This window comes from Seriola aureovittata, chromosome 21 (assembly GCF_021018895.1).
Source record: "Seriola aureovittata isolate HTS-2021-v1 ecotype China chromosome 21, ASM2101889v1, whole genome shotgun sequence".
Taxonomy (NCBI): Eukaryota; Metazoa; Chordata; class Actinopteri; order Carangiformes; family Carangidae; genus Seriola; species Seriola aureovittata.
The window spans coordinates 22,068,684-22,089,022 of NC_079384.1; the positions used below are offsets into that span (position 1 = coordinate 22,068,684).

At 41.7% G+C, this 20,339-nt stretch overlaps 1 protein-coding gene across 6 annotated transcripts in view; it reads left to right on the forward strand.

The window, feature by feature from the left end:
- ryr2a (ryanodine receptor 2a (cardiac)) overlaps positions 1 to 20,339 on the forward strand; it is a 202,363-nt gene that overhangs the window by 81,571 nt on the left and 100,453 nt on the right. For all 6 annotated transcript variants that reach the window (XM_056366909.1, XM_056366911.1, XM_056366912.1 and 3 more), the window contains 25 exons: positions 3,185 to 3,341; positions 3,995 to 4,159; positions 4,347 to 4,468; positions 6,330 to 6,513; positions 7,424 to 7,559; positions 8,387 to 8,482; positions 8,976 to 9,094; positions 9,495 to 9,628; positions 9,817 to 10,058; positions 10,274 to 10,466; positions 11,441 to 11,645; positions 12,620 to 12,724; positions 13,046 to 13,149; positions 13,442 to 13,525; positions 13,731 to 13,890; positions 14,992 to 15,139; positions 15,360 to 15,463; positions 15,857 to 15,961; positions 16,157 to 16,331; positions 16,881 to 17,089; positions 17,383 to 17,559; positions 18,140 to 18,285; positions 18,402 to 18,516; positions 18,908 to 19,068; positions 19,953 to 20,112. In XM_056366909.1, the coding sequence (XP_056222884.1) occupies positions 3,185 to 3,341; positions 3,995 to 4,159; positions 4,347 to 4,468; positions 6,330 to 6,513; positions 7,424 to 7,559; positions 8,387 to 8,482; positions 8,976 to 9,094; positions 9,495 to 9,628; positions 9,817 to 10,058; positions 10,274 to 10,466; positions 11,441 to 11,645; positions 12,620 to 12,724; positions 13,046 to 13,149; positions 13,442 to 13,525; positions 13,731 to 13,890; positions 14,992 to 15,139; positions 15,360 to 15,463; positions 15,857 to 15,961; positions 16,157 to 16,331; positions 16,881 to 17,089; positions 17,383 to 17,559; positions 18,140 to 18,285; positions 18,402 to 18,516; positions 18,908 to 19,068; positions 19,953 to 20,112 (3,706 nt within the window). The remainder of the gene's footprint in view (positions 1 to 3,184; positions 3,342 to 3,994; positions 4,160 to 4,346; positions 4,469 to 6,329; positions 6,514 to 7,423; positions 7,560 to 8,386; positions 8,483 to 8,975; positions 9,095 to 9,494; positions 9,629 to 9,816; positions 10,059 to 10,273; positions 10,467 to 11,440; positions 11,646 to 12,619; positions 12,725 to 13,045; positions 13,150 to 13,441; positions 13,526 to 13,730; positions 13,891 to 14,991; positions 15,140 to 15,359; positions 15,464 to 15,856; positions 15,962 to 16,156; positions 16,332 to 16,880; positions 17,090 to 17,382; positions 17,560 to 18,139; positions 18,286 to 18,401; positions 18,517 to 18,907; positions 19,069 to 19,952; positions 20,113 to 20,339) is intronic.

A 20,339-nucleotide genomic window follows, 5' to 3' on the forward strand; every position in this document is an offset into this window, starting at 1 on the left:
GAGGATTATTTGTTGTAGAGATACGTTTTGACAACAATATAGAGTTTGTAATTCCATGTTAATAGTCTTTTAAATAGTCTTTTAAATTTGAATGATGTGCTGGCAACAAGTGGCAGCAAGTTCTTGTAGCTCGTAGTTTTTTTCCAATATATTAGCGCATTCTTTTTTGATTGACCTTTTATTCTTATTTCGTCTCATGATTGAGAAAATAATGTACACAAAAAAAGAACTTTAAAATTTACCCGATCTGGAGTTAAACATCCCATATCGACTGAGCTGAAGAAGCCGTACTGCAGATGAAGAGTCTGAGCTAAGCTAAAGGCTAGGAGATGGAGATATAAGCCTTTTCTACAATCAATCCTCATGGGAAATCTCAACTCCCTGGCTAACGAGTATGATGAACTGGAGGCACTTGTGAAGAGCCAGTGAGCATATCGTGAGTGTAGTCTCGTGTTTCATGGAGACTTGGTTAAACGACAACACCATTGTGTGGATTTACCCGGCTTCACTGCAGTACAAGCGGACAGAGAGGCCAGAGCAAGTGGAAAGAATAAAGGTGGAGGACTGGTTCTGCTTGTGAACAATAGATGGTGCAACCCCGGTCACATCACAGTGAAGGAGAAGTTACTGGGATACTGAACTGCTGGCAGTTGGTTTAAGACCGTACTATGTGCTGAGGGAGTTATCTCACATCATCGCCAATGTTGTTCACATTCAACCACAGGCAGAGCTTGTATATCTGGGAATTTTAACCATGTCACTCTTACCTCCCACCTGACTGGCTTCACTCAATATGTTGACTGTCCCACAAGGGAAAATAAGACACTTGATCTGTTACATGTCAAGGAGACCTACACTGCTTCACCTCGGCAATCACTTGCTAGATCAGATCATAATCTGGTTTTTCTTCAGCCTTTCTACAAGCCCTGTGTACTGAGGCAGGCTGCAACCACCCGCTCATTCATGCACTGGACCCTGGAGGCCAGTGAGTGTCTAAAAGACTGTTTTGAGTGGACAGATTAGAATGTACTGTTGCAGTCACAGGAAAAATGATAATAGCAAGGACCCTGATCTTGATACAGTGGTTGGGTGTACCACAGAGTACATAAACTTCTGTATGGAAACTGTAATGCCAGCAAGGACACTTACACTTTCCAAATAACAAACCCTGGATCACTTGTAACGTCAAGACCCCCCATAACCAGAAAAAGGAGGCCTTCAGGGATGGAGACAGGGAGAAGCTCAGGTGTGTGCAACATGAGCTGAAGAGGAGATTAAAGCAGGCAAAGGAGGACTACAAAAAGAAAGTAGAGAGGAAGCTGCAGCACAACAACACCAGAGAGGTGTGGAAGGGGGTGAGGACCATCACTGGCTATAAAGAGAAGAACAGCCAGGCAACATCAGGTGATGTGGACAAGGCAAATGAGTTCAACCTGTTCGACAACAGGTTTGACACAGCCTCACCTGTTCTCTCTGCCACTGCTTTAGCTGCAGCTTCTCCTACGGCATCTCCTTCACAACCTGACATCCACTGGGCCCATTCTTACTTGGATGAGCTAGGTGATAACATGAGGATTATGTTCTTTGATTTTTTTTTTTTTTTTCCCAAGTGCATTTAACACCATCCAATCCCCCATTCTTAAAGACAAGCTGGAAGGGATGGGGGTGGATCCCTGCTTCACATCCTAGATTGTGGATTACCTGACAAGACCACCACAGTACGTCAGGCTGGGTAACTGTGTCTCAGGGACAGTGATGAGCAGCACTGGGGCTCCACAGGGGACGTTTCTGGATCTGTTCCTGTTCACCCCGAATACGGCAGATTTAAATACAACTTTGAGTCATGCCACACTCGGATGACACAGCTATTGTGGCATGTATCAGGAACGGGCAGGAAGAGGAGTACAGGGATCTGAAGATGGCCTTCAGTGAATGGAGCGACAAGAACTGCCTCCTTATGAACACCTCCAAGACCAAGGAGATGGTCATGGACTTTCGGAGGTGTAGGCCCACCGTAGAGCCGGTCAACATTTGAGGGAAGGACATTGAGGTGGTGCACACTTATAAATACCTAGGTGTTCACCTTGACAGTGAACTGGACTGGTCCCTGAATCTAGTGGAAGGGGCAGAGAAACAAATGAGCATCAGGTGCGACAACTGATCATTTTATGGCATGTAGTGTAACATAATGGATGACAGCCAGTGCCACATACTGTATATGACGCCTCAAGACACCCAAAAAAAAGATGGGCATGTCAGAATTTTAAGCCCTCTTGTGCATTCTTTGCATGATGATGACTAATAGGAGGACAGAGTGTTCTTCCATGCACACTTGTAAGTATGGCAAAGTGAAAGAGGAAGGATGTCGGTGGAGCTTCTAGGTGGAACTGTTCAACAGAGGAAAGGCTGAATGTGCTATGCCAACAACACCCCTGCCTTTCAGACATTTCTTTTTTTTAGGCTTTTCCAAACGCAAGACAGCCAGTGTTGCACATCTTTGGACGCCATTGTTTTTTTTTTTTTAATATTGTTGTTCCCTGAGGTTGGTCCCTAGTTCCAACTTCCTGATGACATCATGCAGGTCATGAAAGATGGCAAGCTGTGATTAGTTGGAGACCAACATGTAGTCTGTCATGTTTCACTGCCAAGTCACAACAAAAATGTATGACTACAATAGCCTTATCTGACACGCTGACTCTTATCAGATAAGAATGTTGTTTAGTCTGAACCTCTCATCAGACAGGGTGTTTGTGTTGTAAGTGTTTAACCTGTGTGAAATTATCCATCTTGAGAAATATCTATAAGATCCACTGACACAGAAAATGAGGAAGGTAGGAAGGAGAACGCCTATAATTATTTTGTGCAATGTGTTTTTAATTCTGTTAATATTTCAACCCAACTGATGTACAATATTTAAAACTGCTTTAATTACTTTTTGGCCAGCTGTAAACACAACACTGACAGCCTACAGTCTGGCTAAAGTGTTAACAACATGATCATTCATGTGGAGTTTGCGTCCACCTAATGACTGTAAGACCAGTATTCCCTCTCTTTTAGCTCTGTTTTTGGTCTCCTCCAACTCCTGAGGGAAATTTCTGTCTCTTTCCTCTGCTGAATGCTCCACTATGTTCACCACCTACTCTCTGACTATGTCTTTTCTGCTCTTTGCTGTGTTTGCGTCCAGGTGGAGTGGGAGTCATATCCGCTGGGGTCAACCGTTCAGACTGAGACATGTGACCACAGGGAAGTATCTGAGTCTGATAGAAGACAAATCTCTGCTGCTGATGGACAAAGAGAAAGCTGATGTCAAGTCTACAGCCTTCTGCTTCAGGTCATCTAAGGTACAGCATCCACAACAATTTGTGATAAGGCCTGAATGTACTGTATTACAGCTTCGTAATGACTTTCAGTGAAAATAAGAATAACTTTCATATTAACTTAATTTACAAACTTACAAAGTCCTTTACACAACAACAAACTAAAGGAGTCTTTACTGGAGAGTTCAAACAAAGGCACACAAAGCAGGCAGGTAGCGGTACAAAGAGGTGGCAGGCAGGGAGACAGTCAAGAACAGGAATCAGGCAGGTTAGCAAACTGAGGTCTGCAGAGCTTCTGTACAGGGGTGGAGCAGCCAAGGATAGGAAGACGGAATATGAGAACCATGACAGTCTCAATGTTTCAGCTGTTCTATTATTTTGCCACCATCCAGAAATTTCATACATACTTCAGTCTTTTGCTTGAACTGCAATATTCTGCTGAGTTTGGATTAAGCAGATACGCACATAGATAAGAAATATAAAAGCCTTAATAACATAAAAAATCCACTGAGGCCTTGTTTGTGTTTATGGTGCTAACAAATTAATGGTAACACATGATGGCTAACTGTTCACCACAGGTTTTCTTTACTGTTTGACTTGTATCACCCAGTGTTGTAAATGAATGACAACATGTTATTTGCGATATTAATGATTGTGTCCTTCTCTTTTTACTTAAGGAAAAGTTGGATCCCGGTGTGAAGAAGGAGGTGGATGGGATGGGTGTTCCTGACATTAAATATGGCGACTCTGTGTGTTACATCCAACATGTTGACACCTGTCTATGGCTCACATACCAAGCTGTTGATGCCAAGTGTGCACGCATGGGTGGCGTACAGAGAAAGGTATCACCTGTATCCATTCTGGTAACTGCAGTCATTGTTGGGATCGCTGTATACCAAAGATCTACAAAAGAAGTCTCACAAGAAACAATTTCTACAGTCTTGAAAATTCTGTTATTGGATTAATTATTATTACTGTTATGTTAAGAGTAGAGGTCAGTGTTTTCCCAAACCATACTTCTTCTTTTAGGCCATCATGCACCATGAGGGTCACATGGATGACGGGCTAACGCTGTCTCGGTCCCAACATGAGGAGAGTCGCACTGCCAGGGTCATCCGTAGCACTGTCTTTCTGTTCAACCTGTTCATCAGGTTCGTAGCTGGACGCACACACACACACACACACACACACACACACACACACATATATATATGTATGATGTGCCTCTATGTTGTGGAACAGGGTTTGAACCAAGATGATTACTGATTCTTCAATAAGCAGTAAATATACTGAAACTCAAAACCAAAACCAAATTAGCCAGCGAAACCAGCTTTCTGTGTGTGTATAAACCATATAACAAGCATGCTGCAACCTCTCTGGCAGTGCTTTTCATTCAATGATCATATGGAAATACAATGTGACTGTACCTGCCAGTGTGAAGAAACAAGCTTTTTGCAGTTTCTTGTTAATGGTAGCAAAAATGATGCTGAAGGGAAATGGTGGCTGCTCTTGAGTGAGCATGAAGCAAGATACTGGTAGTAATTTAATTGAAAGCAAACGTCCTGCGTCTAATGTAACTAATGTATGTCAAGCATGGAGTGTGTTGCATTCTGCTTTAATGTCCTTTTAATTTGTGGAGAGACCTGCCTCCTTCAGTGAACTTGTGGCAGAATACTGCACATAGGCTTTGTATGATGGAAGAAGACTACACTATGTGCTTTCTGTTCAGACGTGTGCAGCAAACGGACTACAACAAGCATATAGCAGCTGCAACCTTACAAGGCCAGTCAGATAAATGTTGCTCAGCCAGTCACCTGTCGTGATGCACAACTGCAAATACAAGCACTTTCAACAGAATGATGAAGACATAAAATGTAAATACTGAGTTCTGATTTATTATAATGATAAATCATTAATAAGCAGATCTGTGAGGAGCCCTAAATAAATATTTCTCCAGCACTGAGCTGCAGTATCTGATTCACAACACACACCAGCAGTCCTATTGTTAAGACGCCAACACATCAGTACAACTCAACTCAGTCCTTTTTCATGGTGTTCCCTGACTTTTCTAAATGGATGAAAAAAATAAATTGATCAAAACATACAAAATTTAAGAATTATAAAAAAAAACGACTGAATGATCAAGGCATCATATTTGTGCTTCACTGTCTTCACTGCCTCCCTTTATGGCCACAGTTTACCATCTTCTAATGGCAACTTCCACCATCATAATGCTCCATGTAACAAAGCTAAAGTCGTCTCAAACTAGTTTCATCAACATATATGTGGAACAGAAAATAATAATTAAAAAAAAGAAAAGCTCTAAACCATTAATTAACAAGGCAGAGTACACTTGTGTGAATTAAGATGTCTCAGACTCTCAAGGCACATTAGCTGCCAGCACACAGGTGTATGTGTGTGTGTTCTGCTCTGAGAGAAGAGGAGGAAACTCCTCCACACTCACTGGAGAGAGACAGAAAAGCAGAGAGGCAGGGTTTTCTGAGGAGTATCTGTAGAGCAAACATAAGAGACACATGCAGCGGCAGTTATTACTCACTGAAAACTGCAGTATAACATGCACTGAGGATAATATCAATCTGTTTGTTAGAAAGGTCACACCCATCATTTGCTGTGTGTACAAGGCATATGAATTGATTAATATGCAACCCATCACATTAGTTTGGACTGGGGAATCATCACATCCATAAACCAGTGTTAGGAGGTGTGTAAAAGCAGTTACCAGAACCAGCCAGCATTATCAAACTAACAGACAATAATGCGATATGATACTTCTGTCAAATTATTTCTGGTACACATAGCTTTGACATTGTCTAATATAACTTTTGCTTGTAGATCAGCTTGCAACAAAGGGCAAATCCTAATGCACCTACATGTTAGAATCAGTCAACACAATCAGTACCTGTAGCCTGTAACAGCCAGTAAGGACGAACATTACAGCGAGAGTGAGAACATCATAAAGACAGTGACTAAAATGTTCTCTCTATGCTCCAGGGGTCTGGACACACTAAGGAAAAAGGGGAAGAGCTCTACTTTAGATCTACCAATTGATTCAGTCAGTCTGAGTCTGCAGGATCTGATTGGCTACTTCCAGCCACCTGGAGATCATCTGGAACATGAAGACAAGCAGAACCGACTGAGGGCTCTGAAGAACCGACAGAACCTCTTTCAGGAGGAGGTGGGTGTGTGTGTGCTTGTTAGGTGGTGTGCGTGTGTATGCATGTGCGCGCATGTGTATGAAGTTGGATTCCTACTTGTCTACTTAGATGTTTTTTGGATTTTTACAAGTGAGAAGAATAGAACTAAAAACGCTTTTCAAAATAATCATCCGTAAAATGTGAATTATATTTCGCCAACATCTTCGGTTTTTCTTATTGAAAAGGCTTTTATGTCACATAACCAGTTTAATCGAGCATGTATCTGTGTAACACCACTGCTGTTCAGTGTGTCACGGGTCAGATTTTGTGCGGTTTGTTCATTTTCATGTACAACAATGCACATGTGCACAGTAGATCTAAATCTGTACGTCTGTCACCTCTGGACTGAGGGAAGAGCGCAAGGTGCTGGAGCCAAACTTCTCTCCTCCTCTCTGTCTGGATGAAAATGTTCTCTTTAAATGATCTGCTGTCGCAGGCTCTTTGTGCTACAAGGCTTTACTCCGTGATCACTTTATTCTCTGTGCACATGCTGCCTTTGAGACATACATTTTTCCCTGAAATATCTTTTTTCAGTGTTTTGTTGATAACATTATGTACAGTTCAAGTTTACTTGTGAATTTATATTGCTCTTTATTCAATGCAATGTATATTTACATGATGGATGGCAGCATGAACCACAGGTGTTCAGTTGTACTCACACAAGACTACATCCATATACATACTGAACTACTATTTGCAGTTTATACAAACATTTAGGAAGGTTGAATGCAGCCTATGTCTTTGACTCTGAACTTCCATTATCTGCAGCTGGCCCTTTACACTGATAACAGTTGAACTCTCTCTCTCTCTCTCCTATCCACTTCATTCAATCAAGAGAATTTTCTGAAAAAAAAAACAAAACAGTAAAACCACCAACCTCTGTGTCTGCAGGGGATGATCAGCCTGGTCCTAGAGTGTATTGATCGGCTTCACGTCTACAGCAGTGCAGCTCATTTTGCTGAGGTAGTAGGAAGGGAGGCAGCAGAGGCCTGGAGCTCTATCCTCAACTCCCTCTACCAACTTCTGGGTATACACACACTTTATTTCCTCTCTATTTCCTACGTTTTAATATTTACAAAAAGATGATCATTTACACAGTATAAACATAGGTTAAAATGAAAAATTGAAATAAACTAGATTGTAAATTTCCTGAGGCAAATGCAGTGTGATTGCTGACAGCTTTTGCAACCACTGTAGCCGGCAGCAGCAGCAGCAGCAGCAGCAGCAGCAGCAGCTGGCTCTCAGCTCTTTTAGCAGAAATTGCAAAACAATCTGGTGAAAACTGGATGAAACATGGAGACAAAGAAGTGACAAATATGTTTTACAGAGTCCACAGATGAAACATTTCTTCTTGTAAACCTCATGGTTTAAAACATTAGTGGCATAGCAGCATATGTATAACAAGTTGAATTTATTTTACCATACCCACAAAAGCTTGTAAGCAAGTCATGGGAAAATGATACATGGTATCTCAAATCAAACATATGGGCAGTGTTCTAGGTCATTCAAATACAATATGTGCCAAGTTTGGTGAAGCATAGAGGAAAAGAGAGGATATGGAGTCAATCTCTTCATCATCTACTAAATCCATAGACACCACCTCTTTTCTTCTACACATGGTTCCAAAGCTAAAATGTTAAGCATGTTTATTTCCTAAACATTGAAACAACACAGACAACAATGTGTCTAACTGCAAGTGTGTTGAATTAGAAGCGCAAAAGGAAACATATGGAAGAAGATAGAAGGATGGAGGAATAAAGAGCAAAAAGAACAGAGAGATTAACACCGATAGTACCAAAGTCTGTTCTCTCCTCTCTCCTCTCTCCTCTCCTCTGACCTCTGACCTCCTCACAGCTGCGCTGATCAGGGGAAACAGAAAGAACTGTGCCCAGTTCTCTGGTTCGCTGGACTGGCTGATCAGCAGACTAGAGCGCCTGGAGGCCTCTTCTGGTGAGCCAGCTTGACTCTGTAAGATACTCAAACCGATACGACTGATGACTCATCACCACTGGACCATCGTACAATGATCACGTTGAAATCAAAGGGTCCAGTTTCTGCCTACTCAAGACACAGCAGCATGGAGGAAACACTGGCATTTGTTGGCAAACAGCAGAAAACAAATCCAAACACAATATTTCTTAATGAGCTTAGTTTTACTTGGAAGTAAAACTCAGCTCTTTTTTACCTTTGCCAGTGCTGAGAAGCTACTTCGAAACTTTAGCTAGCAAAGCTACAAGCTACTCTTTACTGGAAGAAGTGAGGCTACAGGAATCAAATACCACCTACATTTTGATATTTTTTCAGTTAACCACACAAATCTTTGATATGTAATTCTACATATGGTGCCAATGTCACTAGTAATGACAATTAAATCAGTTGTATGTAGTGTGTATACACACACTACAGTCATTCTTACTATGCTGTATACATTTTGTTTTTCTAGGTATACTAGAGGTGCTTCACTGTGTGCTGGTGGAGAGTCCTGAGGCACTGAACATCATCAAAGAGGGACACATCAAATCTATTATATCTCTGCTGGACAAGCATGGACGCAACCACAAGGTTCAGGGACTTTCTTCTTTCTTATAGATATACATAGACATATGTACAATAAAGCTATATGTACAGCAGGAATTACACACATGTGTACAAGCTACAAGTTATGGCCAAATGATCCATGTGGATAATGTGTGTGTTGTGAACAGGCTTGTAAGAATTTGTGGGCAGAACCTGAGGCAGATAAGGCCTCTGTACTGAATGAACAAGACTAGAAGCAATGATTTAAGAATTTAGACCCATTTCTCAGCTTGTCTTTGTTTTAAATCCCTCAAGTTGAGTAGCTTGTAATAAATAGTTGCAGCCTGTAACTCAATGTATGCAATTCGGAGTGCCACTAAGTGTCTGCACATTTGCACTTTAACAATGATATATTTACCACGATGACATGTTCTCTGCTGTGTAGGTCCTAGATGTGTTGTGTTCGCTGTGTGTGTGTCACGGTGTAGCAGTACGCTCCAACCAGCACCTGATCTGTGACAATCTGCTGCCAGGACGAGATCTGCTACTGCAGACCCGTTTGATCAACCACGTAAGCAGGTATACACACAAATGCACACACACACACACACAAACACACACATGCACACACACTGTCACTAACTGAAAGTAATTATTCGTCTCAGCTTTGAATTGGTACATGCTGGTTTGAGAACGTTTTAGTTTATAGATATGAAACTTTCAAATTAATTCATGTCTTCTGTCGCATCTTTTCATCCTCCTATCAGCATGCGTCCGAACATCTTCCTGGGTGTCAGTGATGGCTCTGCTCAGTACAGGAAGTGGTACTATGAACTGATCGTGGATCAGGTGTTGCCATTTGTCACAGCAGAGGCCACTCACCTCAGGGTGGGCTGGGCCAGTACCAGTGGCTATGCACCCTACCCCAGTGGGGGGGAGGGGTGGGGAGGCAACGGGGTGGGTGATGACCTCCACTCGTACGGCTTTGATGGACTCCATCTTTGGTCAGGTGAGCTGTAGTTGATGATGGTAGTAAAAGTAGGTATTGATGGTACTGTAATAACCAGATCATACTTTTCCATCCTTCCGTGTAGCAGCAAGTTAAGACATGTTACATTATTAAGTTACACAAACAAACTAGCTAACTGGATGTTCAAACAGACGGCTCATTCAAAACTCAGGCGTTAACGCCGTCCTCAATGTCCTTCCGCCTCACCTATGCAGGCTGCATTGCACGGACTGTTAGCTCCCCCAATCAGCATCTGCTGAGGTCAGAGGATGTGGTGAGCTGCTGCCTGGACCTCAGTGTACCCAGTATTTCCTTCAGGATCAACGGCCAGCCGGTTCAGGGCATGTTTGAGAACTTCAACTCGGACGGCCTCTTCTTCCCTGTGGCCAGCTTCTCTGCTGGGGTCAAGTCAGTGCTTTACTAATAACACTTCACACGAATGAAAATTCAGTTATTATCTGTTGCCATCATGTCAAAGTAGATTCAGTGAAATTCACTACATTTGTCATCAAAGACATGAGCAGCATTGGGTAGTTTAGGTCCATTTTCCTTCATAGACAGTAAGTGATGTTTAGATTTAGACAAACGGCTCCATAGTCTGATAATTACACTGCCAAATACACCTGTATTTAGCTTATTATGCAAATGCATGTATTTATTAGAACAGTACAAGTTACATTTTGTCTGGATTCTGTGGTGTCTTGTTCAGTCACAACTGACGGCGGAGCTGTGAAAGATCCTTTAGTTGTCACAATATAATTTACAATTGACAATTCCTCTGCCCATTGCAGAAAAACATTTGTACTGTTATTTATTTGTAGAACATTTTAGTTAGTCTACAGCCTTACTAACAAAGAAATTTGACTTAACATTCCTAACTCAAGGTCCACTTACCAGCTTTTTCTGGAGCTGGCATGTCAACAGATGAATCTTCACAAACTCTGAGGAAACTCTATCCACTGATGAAGTTAGTGTGATATGATTGAAAGCATCAGAAAAAAAGTGGATCTTGACTTTGGAATTTTTTTTCCCCAAAGTTGGTCAGGATTAAGTTTTCTGGTTGATGAGAGAAAGTCTGATGGATATGTTCAACAATCAGACATCATAGACAGGTTATACAAAATGTAAGGGAATTACATAAACAGTCATTTTAGAAATAGCTAAGAAAAAGCTATAGAGACTTCATGAGATGTTTGGCAGCACACATTCAGTATATGATAACTGGTAGCTGCTGTCAACTCCATTTAACTAAGCAGCAACTGGGTCTGTTAATGGGGAAAAATGCATTGTTTTAATCTGATGCAGTAACCCAGTCTGCCATAGTGTCTCCTTCTTAATCCCTCATAATTTCTTTTCCCATTCCTCCTCCTTTCATTTGTTAGGGTGCGTTTCCTCCTTGGGGGTCGTCATGGGGAGTTTAAGTTCCTCCCTCCTCCAGGTTATGCTCCTTGCTATGAGGCAGTGTTGCCAAGGGAGAAACTGAAGCTGGAAGCCAGTCAGGACCAGACAGCAGCCACAGACCTCCTGGGACCCACCGTCACCTTGAGCCAGGCTGCATTCACCCCCACACCTGTGGACACCAGCCAGGTAGAGATCACTATTAGGGTTGCTACCAGTCAGTTAATTTTAGCTTGGAGGAGTAGTCTTTTATGGAAACCCAACATGTTCAATTTTAAATAAGTCATTATGAAATAGAGAATTGTTAAAATATACTATGCATTATAAATATACTGAATGTTAAACTTATATAATCCAATTTAATAGTTATACTCACAACTGAGGTTAGATTTGTATGTGAACCAGCCTTTACTGAAGTAAGATTGTTACAGAATGGAACCTGGAAGGAATAAAGTTTAAATAAACGAATGCCCTGGGAGCAATGGTGTTGGAGCAGCAGCCGTAGCAAGGCCCAGATTGAGGATAGACGAGGGCCTTAGGTTTGGGGTGGTGGAGGGGCTCTTGGATGCCTGGTCCTACTACACACCATGGCACAGGAGTCTTAGATAGGGTGGACAAGGGGCTTCCGGACACCTGGTCCTACTACGTTACCCTGACAGGCCTGGTTGGGGGAATTCCACACGGGGCTGGACATCATTGCTCCCAAGACGGTGATAGGTTCACTTTAGAAATTAGGTGGAGAACCCACCAAAGAAAGAATTATATATGATTGTGCACAGGCTCTCTGTCTTCAGTTCCTATCTGGATCTGATGTCGCTTTTGTTCTTTTGAAAGAATAAATTCTATTGCATTGGACTCTGATCATCTCCAGTGACTTCTTTTTTGAATCTTTTTGACCCCAGTAAAAGTGTTGGTGAAGAGGTCTAGACTTAGTCTTGGACCCGGACCAGGACCTTTTTTCCTCCAACAGAACATACAATGTATAGTAAATGCAGACAAAGGTTATGGCGTAGCCATTCAGTTGTGAAATAGATTTCTAAAACTGAGCTATTTATGATTATGTTACTTTTGCTGTATCATCTGTTCTGTCTGTTCTGTCAGTAAGAGGAGATTACCAACATGATGTAAGGGAACTGTCTCTGTGTTTCTGTGTGTGAGTACAGATTGTGCTGCCTCCTCACTTGGAAAGGATCAGGGAGAAGCTTGCAGAAAACATCCATGAACTGTGGGTGATGAACAAGATAGAACTGGGCTGGACCTATGGTGCAGTGAGTATCAAGCAAGCATCTCAAAACTGTTTCTCACACACTGGTTATTGAGAACTGAGCAGCTACTCAGCTACACATTTTTAATGATGGACTGCATGTGTGATTAAAACAATCTGTGTTGTGTTCTCACATCAGAACAGGAGGGTCTTCACTTCTTGCCCAGGGCATGGTACATCACATCCCAAAGAGTCAATAGTGAAACCAGATAGAGGGCAGAACACTAAACCTTGATATAACTCCTGTCCTGGTTCTCCCTGTCCTGAGGTCAAAGGGTCCTGTCCTGTCTGACCTATTGCTTTTTTTTATGTGTGTGTGTTTCAGGTGCGAGATGATAACAAGCGGCAGCACCCTTGTCTAGTGGAGTTCTGCAGGCTTCCTGAACAGGAGCGAAGCTACAACCTCCAGATGTCTCTGGAAACTCTCAAGTAATGCATCAGTGCAGTGAGCAGCAGAAGATGTGACACTTAGATCCAATATTACTCTGTTCCATCATGAAGCCAGATGAGTTTTCATCTTGTAATGTAACAAACTCTAAACTGCCTCTTTTTTTTCTAGACTCACTCACGGTGCAAGTTTACAACTTCATGCAGGAGTGTTTGTGATGGCACAGTGTGATATGTTAGGGTCAATAACACTACATTACATTACATGTTTAATCGTGTGTGTGTGTGTGTGTGTGTGTGTGTGTGTGTGTGTGTGTGTGTGTGTGTGTTACAGAACTCTCCTGGCTTTGGGTTGCCATGTTGGCTTAGCAGATGAACGCGCTGTAGAGAAAGTCAAGAGCATGAAACTGTCCTCAACGTAAGTCGCCTCAGCAAGGGTGGGAAGCAGGAGGATAATATCATGATGTAATGACACAGTGATGACAATGGGACATTTCATGAGATGATTCATAGGACAGGACAAAAACATTATCACTATTACTAAGTAACAAAGACATCAGCCCAGTGAGGTTGTTGAGCAGCAGGCTAGCTAACAATTCAGTGCCTCAACTCTATCTGTGCAGCTATGAGTTGTCCAGTGGTTATAAACCTGCTCCTCTGGACCTGAGTCACATCAAACTGACCTCCACCCAGGAAGCCATGGTGGACAAACTGGCTGAGAACGCTCACAACGTCTGGGCAAGAGACCGCATCCACCAGGGCTGGACCTACGGCATCCAACAGGTAGGAAACTGCAACATATACTGTTAAATATTGTGCAGTGTGTGTGTATGTTTATGTGCTGAGACAGAGAGAGATGGTGTAGTGTTTCCTGTTTCTCTGAATGTCATTTATTTGTTAGGGACCTGTTTACAGTTTAATAGCTTGTGTGATTGGCTGACTGGTCTGCTTCACAAGTGCTTCGTCTCTTCCTTCAGTCTCTAGCTGTCCCTTATATGATGAATATTGTTCATTTATAATGTACCTGAAAGATTTTACAGTTCATAAGTCATGATTTTTCCTGAGTTCGAGTCAATCTGAAGACGGCTGAAGTCTAAAGATTTTACCTGTGACTCTAATGCAGTGGTGGAAAATAACTTGTGAAGACCAGAACTCAAGTATTTGTGTTGAACTTGTATTTGAACTTGTATGAATTGGTTCTTTATCATTTAATTTATGCTACTTTATACATTATCCATTACTTTTGTGGGGCTAAGTATTGTAAATTCATTTGATTCGATGCGATTCATTCGACGGTGTTATGACAATGAACAATAGAGACCTGTGGTTCTTTGCTGCATTCCCTCTCTCTCCCCTGACGTTCCTGTCTCTCTCTACTGTCAGTATAGAAATAAAGCAGAAATCAGTTTAAAAAGGCAACATTGTATATTTATTTCTTTACTTTAATTAAACAAGCAAGAAACTGTAAGAATTGAAATGCTCAAATGTTAACTGTGCTAAAAAAAAATGGGCATTTAAAAACACCTGAAGCCATTGTATTAACCAATCACAGTCATGCCTTGTCAGTGGAGCGGACTCTGAGTCTAACTAGACAGACCGAGGAACGCTCACTTTAAATAAAAACCTGCAGCAGCAGAAGAAAAGCCAACACAACACTGGCAGCTGCATCTTTAAATATGCATGTAGGTTACCCACAGTATATGTTCTGCTTTTCTGCAGAGTGAATCATGGACATACTTTACTCAGTTCACACGGTCTGCTGATCAGAACTAACGGTTATCTCCATGCACAAAGAAAATAAATGGGCCTTGCTCAAGAGCACCTCAGTGGTGGTAATATGGAAGGGGCAATCACTGCTGTATAACTATGAATAACTAATTTCAGGATGTGAAGAGTCGTAGAAACCCTCGTCTGGTCCCCTACACTCTGCTGGATGAGAGAACCAAGAAGTCCAACAAAGACAGTCTGAGAGAGGCCGTCAGGACTCTGCTGGGATATGGATACAACCTGGAAGCTCCTGACCAGGACCATGGTACAATGTCTCCTTCCAGTCTATCATTTCATTTAATGACTAGTCATTTTTTAGGATTTTTCAATATTTTGTATCATATTTTTGGCAAAAATGACCACCTCGTTTACACAACAGTACAAAATCTTAGATTTATAAGATATATTTTTTTTAATGTGTCCTTGAGATTGTTCATTAGATGACTTTCTTTCCCCTTGTCGTCTCCTGCCTCTGTCTCATCCAGCAGCTCAATCTGACCTCAACAACATGTCTGCTGAGAGGTTTCGCATTTTCAGAGCAGAGAAAACCTACTGTGTTAATGCTGGGAAGTGGTACTTTGAACTGGAGGTAAGATGATGGGAGATATGATGGTATTTCTCTAACATATATCAACCATTGGTAGATGGGATTTTAAAGCTTACCGCAATGGTTTATTATAGTAAAATACTAACTTTAACCAGTGTTGAAGCTGCATCACCTTATTAAAAGTGTTATATACTTCTCTACCCGTGCCTTTTGGTTCAGCACCTGTTGTACTCTGAGGATGTTTCAGTTGAGCCGGTTCTTAACACACAGTCGCCTATTCTGAACTTTTATGTGCTGCTGTAACACACTGATGTGAAGAAATGTTATTACTATTCCACATCGCGATCTACAGACACCAAACAGAATGTGCTTGTTGAGTGAAACTGAACAGACTGCAGGCTGCTGGATATGAACCTGTACCCACGTCTCCTCCAGGTGCTGACAGCAGGAGAGATGAGGGTGGGCTGGGCCAGACCAGGATGCCTCCCAGACCAAGAGTTGGGATCTGATGACCAGGCCTTTGTCTTTGATGGCTTCAAGGTGTCTGGATTTTTCTTTGCTGCTGCAGTCATTCTAATCATCCCAATAGAAGTCAGAATTTTCTCCGTTTGTGCTCAGCATCATACATAATCCCTGCTTGTACTTTCATACTTGTCCTTTCAAATTGTTTTTTTATATTGTCAAAATCAGTCGTCAGAAATGTTCACTGTTTTTTTTTTTTTTTTTCTTTCCCAGGTCCAGCGCTGGCACCAGGGCAACGAGCACTTTGGGCGTGCCTGGCAGACGGGGGACGTGGTGGGATGCATGGTGGATCTGAACGAACACACCATGATGTTTACACTCAATGGAGAAGTGCTGCTGGACGATTCTGGCTCAGAGCTAACCTTCAAGGACTTTGAAGCTGGCGAAGGTCAGACCCGGGGCAGTGACCACATACACGTAGCACACACAAAACAAATTAAATGATACTTATCACACCACAGAAAAATTTGAATGCTGTTTTTTTTCCAAACCCTTTTGAATGAATCGAGAGTCCATTACAGAACAAAAAGGTCACAACCTCCTTATTCGTGTTAAAAGTTGACTGCATCACACAAACCTCTCAACAATTCTGTAAATCCTTTGATGTCAGACCCCCATGGGCATATTGTCTGAACATTTTGAAGTCATAATTTTCACCTGCAGTTAGCAGGTGCTTCATAACATTGATTTTATAATCAGTTGTGTGTGAGTTTTTCTATTTTGGGTATGAATCCATTATTTGATTATTTATAAACATATCCACTGATTCACATAGTTCTTCATTGATGCAAAGATTGAATATGAATTTCTCATCTTTTTTTGAACACATCAGTTGTTTTGTAAATATAATACTCAGTTGACCAGGTGCACACATGGTGTTAACAGAAGTAATGCACAAAAGAGTCTTAGAATTTGATTTTTCTTCTGTGTGTCCCAGGTTTTATCCCCGTGTGCAGTCTGGGTGTGTGTCAGGTGGGGAGGATGAACTTTGGTAAAGACGTAAGCACTCTGAAGTACTTCACCATCTGTGGCCTTCAGGAAGGCTACGAGCCGTTTGCTGTCAACATGAACCGAGACGTTACCATGTGGCTCAGCAAGAGGCTGCCTCAGTTTGTACCTGTCCCCCACAGTCACCAGCACATAGAGGTGAGGACAGTCACCTGGACTAGACTCTATACTCACTGAGGACCATGTAGCTAATAACTAGCAGATATCTAGTTATTAGCTACATAGTCTGTAACTACAATACATTCTTGGTACAACTGTTAATGGTGACATTAAAGATCCCTTCAAACACATGTCTACACATATAGATACATTTTATCCAAATTGTTTTTTCCATAAAATATTCAATAAACTAAAAATTGGCTTAAGTGACTGTAACAAGCAGAAAAACTGAAACAAAACAAATGAATTTAGATCTTTCTTCTTCTTTTCAGGTGACAAGGATAGATGGGACAGTGGAGTCTTGTCCATGCCTGAAGGTCACCCAGAGGTCATTTGGCTCACAGAACAGTTACACTGACATTACCTTCTACAGACTGAGCATGCCCATCGAGTGTGCAGAATCCTTCTCTAGATCCCGGTCTAACGGCAGCCTCTTCTCGCCGAATAGGGTAACAGATGCTGTGTGTTACACACACACTCACACACACTCAAATGCAGTCCATCTGTTGTGTACCCTCCACTGGCCAAGAGCTGCTACTGTCAGGTATAAAATGATTTCTTGTACACCTGCTGCTGCACATTATCTCTGTGCTCTGCTGCATACTGTGTATTTCTGCAGACTGTTAGTGTTTTACATTACTGTAATGATGCTGAAATGAAAATATACATTATCAAGGTTATTCCACTTTTTGGGGTAATTGCTGCACAATACAAATATAGTCTCTTGCAGTACCTTAATTATCACATAAATGGGCAGATGTTGACAACATAAGTTTTTTTTCCTCTCACACAGACATGCAACACTTATTCATATTTCAGCATGCTATTTCAAATTATAGATCTAAACTGAACCTTACTCAGATTTGCTATGAGATTTGTGTGGAGTGTGCTCAGTTTCCCGCTGAGCTGTGTGAACAGGCTACTGTCTGTTACAGGAAAGTTAACTTTATTATTCGCCTGCATATGGAAACGGTAGCATTGGATATGTGACTAAGAATATGTGTGGTGTGTTCGCTGTCTGTTCTGCAGGAGCTGGAGGACTTCGAAACGGTATCAGACTTTGAGGTCCTGATGAAGTCGTCTCACGGTCACAATGGTCCCAATGGACCTGAGAGAGACGAATTCAACAACCACAAAGATTATAACCAGGAGAAGCCATCCAAGCTCAAACAACGGTGAACCCTCTGTCTCCTCATATAAAGACTGTTCACTCATTAGAGGTGTATTTTTAGCTGCTGTCATCGTGTTTGATCACCGAGTTCAAACCTAAACCGGTAATCTGCTCTGCTAGGTTCATGTTGAAGAGAAACAAACCAGACAACAGCTGCCCCTCATCTGCTAGACTGTCAGAGGAAGTGATGGCTGATGACAGAGATGAGTACGAATTCCTCACGCAAGCCTCCACTGTAAGGCAATACACACACAAAATCAAATTCATAAAACACTCACTCCTCCCGCACCTCGCCACATCATGAAAGGAAATGAGGCTAAAGAAAATGCTTTTGAAATTAATACATTAGAAACATCTAAGAGACAGTTAAAATAAACACATGGTATTTATAGGTACAAACAAAGTGTAGTTCAGTCATTAAATTAATTAAATATGAAATATGAATTTCTTTGTAGTTTTCAAGTTGTCTCAGACTTTAGCAAATAAGGTTAATCCCTGCGCCTGTTAAAAAAATACATATCCATTTATTGGTTCATAATTTGTTCTGCTGTGAAGCCTTTTGACAAAGAAACTCAGGGGCAGTGCAGTTAAACTTGACCTGATTGCACCTCTCTCTCTCTATGCAGCACTACTACTCAGTTCGGATCTTCCCTGGTCAGGAGCCCAGCAGTGTGTGGGTAGGCTGGGTGACCTCTGACTTCCATCAGTATGACCCGGGCTTCGAACTGCACAAGGTCCGAACTGTCACTGTTACCCTGGGAGACGAGAAAGGCAAAGTTCACGAGAGGTTAGTCAAGCTCCAACCGATCCATAGCTTAGGGTTCATTTTTTCTTTTCTTATAATTTTATGACAGGCCCAGAAATGCAGTTTAATCCTGACTTGTACATTACTCCACCTTTGCACCCTTTACAATCTGTAGTATCCTCTGGTAAATGCCTGGCAACATGGAAAATACAGCTAACGATGTATTACTTTTCACCTCGTACTGTGGATTTAAGCCACAGTGTTGTTTACAAGTCATTTTAATGGGCCCCACTAATCCACTATGACTCAGCATTTTGTTGTTTATGCAGGAGATGTTAGATTACTAGATTTTATTAATCCTTTGCATCACAGCCTATTTTCCCTTTTAAATTGGTGGGCAAAAATCAGCAGTTCAGGTTTTAGTCATTATGAAGCAAGAGCTGCTGAGATATAATCTGACCATGTGAAATACAGTAAAATTATATTATAGTCATATAAACTGCTTTACCAAGCTATTTTCAATTATTTGTGTCTATCACCATTGTACTACTTGTTAAAAACCCTCACCTTCTGCCTCTGGTGGCTGATGTGAGGTGCTGTGTGTTCAGATCTGCACCATCCAGACAACATGATTTCCTGGAGAAGCATCTTTCCATTTGTTGAGCTGTGATTGGCTCAGCTGTTTCAGAGCAATGTGACCAGTGATGTGACTGGCTCTGAGCACATTTAGTCATCACCACACCCTCCAATCTATATTCACCTTCACCCAGCCCTTTGCACTTAATGATGCTGCATAATCATGAACCAAAACAGCAGGTTGAGATTTGCACACAATCCATCCACGATCTGAGGAAGACCATGTGACTATTGTCCTGCGATATAAAGTGTAGTAACTGTTACACGGTGGTTGTGTGTGTTTTTTGCAGTATAAAGCGCAGTAACTGTTACATGGTGTGGGCTGGAGAGAGCAGCAGTCCTGGTCAGGGGAGGAACAACAATGGCTTAGAAATAGGCTGTCTAGTTGACACAACAAACGGATTATTGACCTTCACTGCCAACGGCAAAGAACTCAGCACATATTACCAGGTAAATATTTGATGTACAGTCACAGGCTTTTGATTCTTCATTGTTGTTGTGTTGTTTCCTGTTTCCTTCTTCCTCATCTGTATTTCCTTTTATTTTGCTTCCTACACCATCATTTGCGTCCTTCCATCCTGTCTTGTTCTTTCTCTTTCTTTTTATGTTTTACTTGTATGTGTAACATTAGACCCTCTCACTATGACAATCTGGCACCAGCTATACCACTTTCTTCT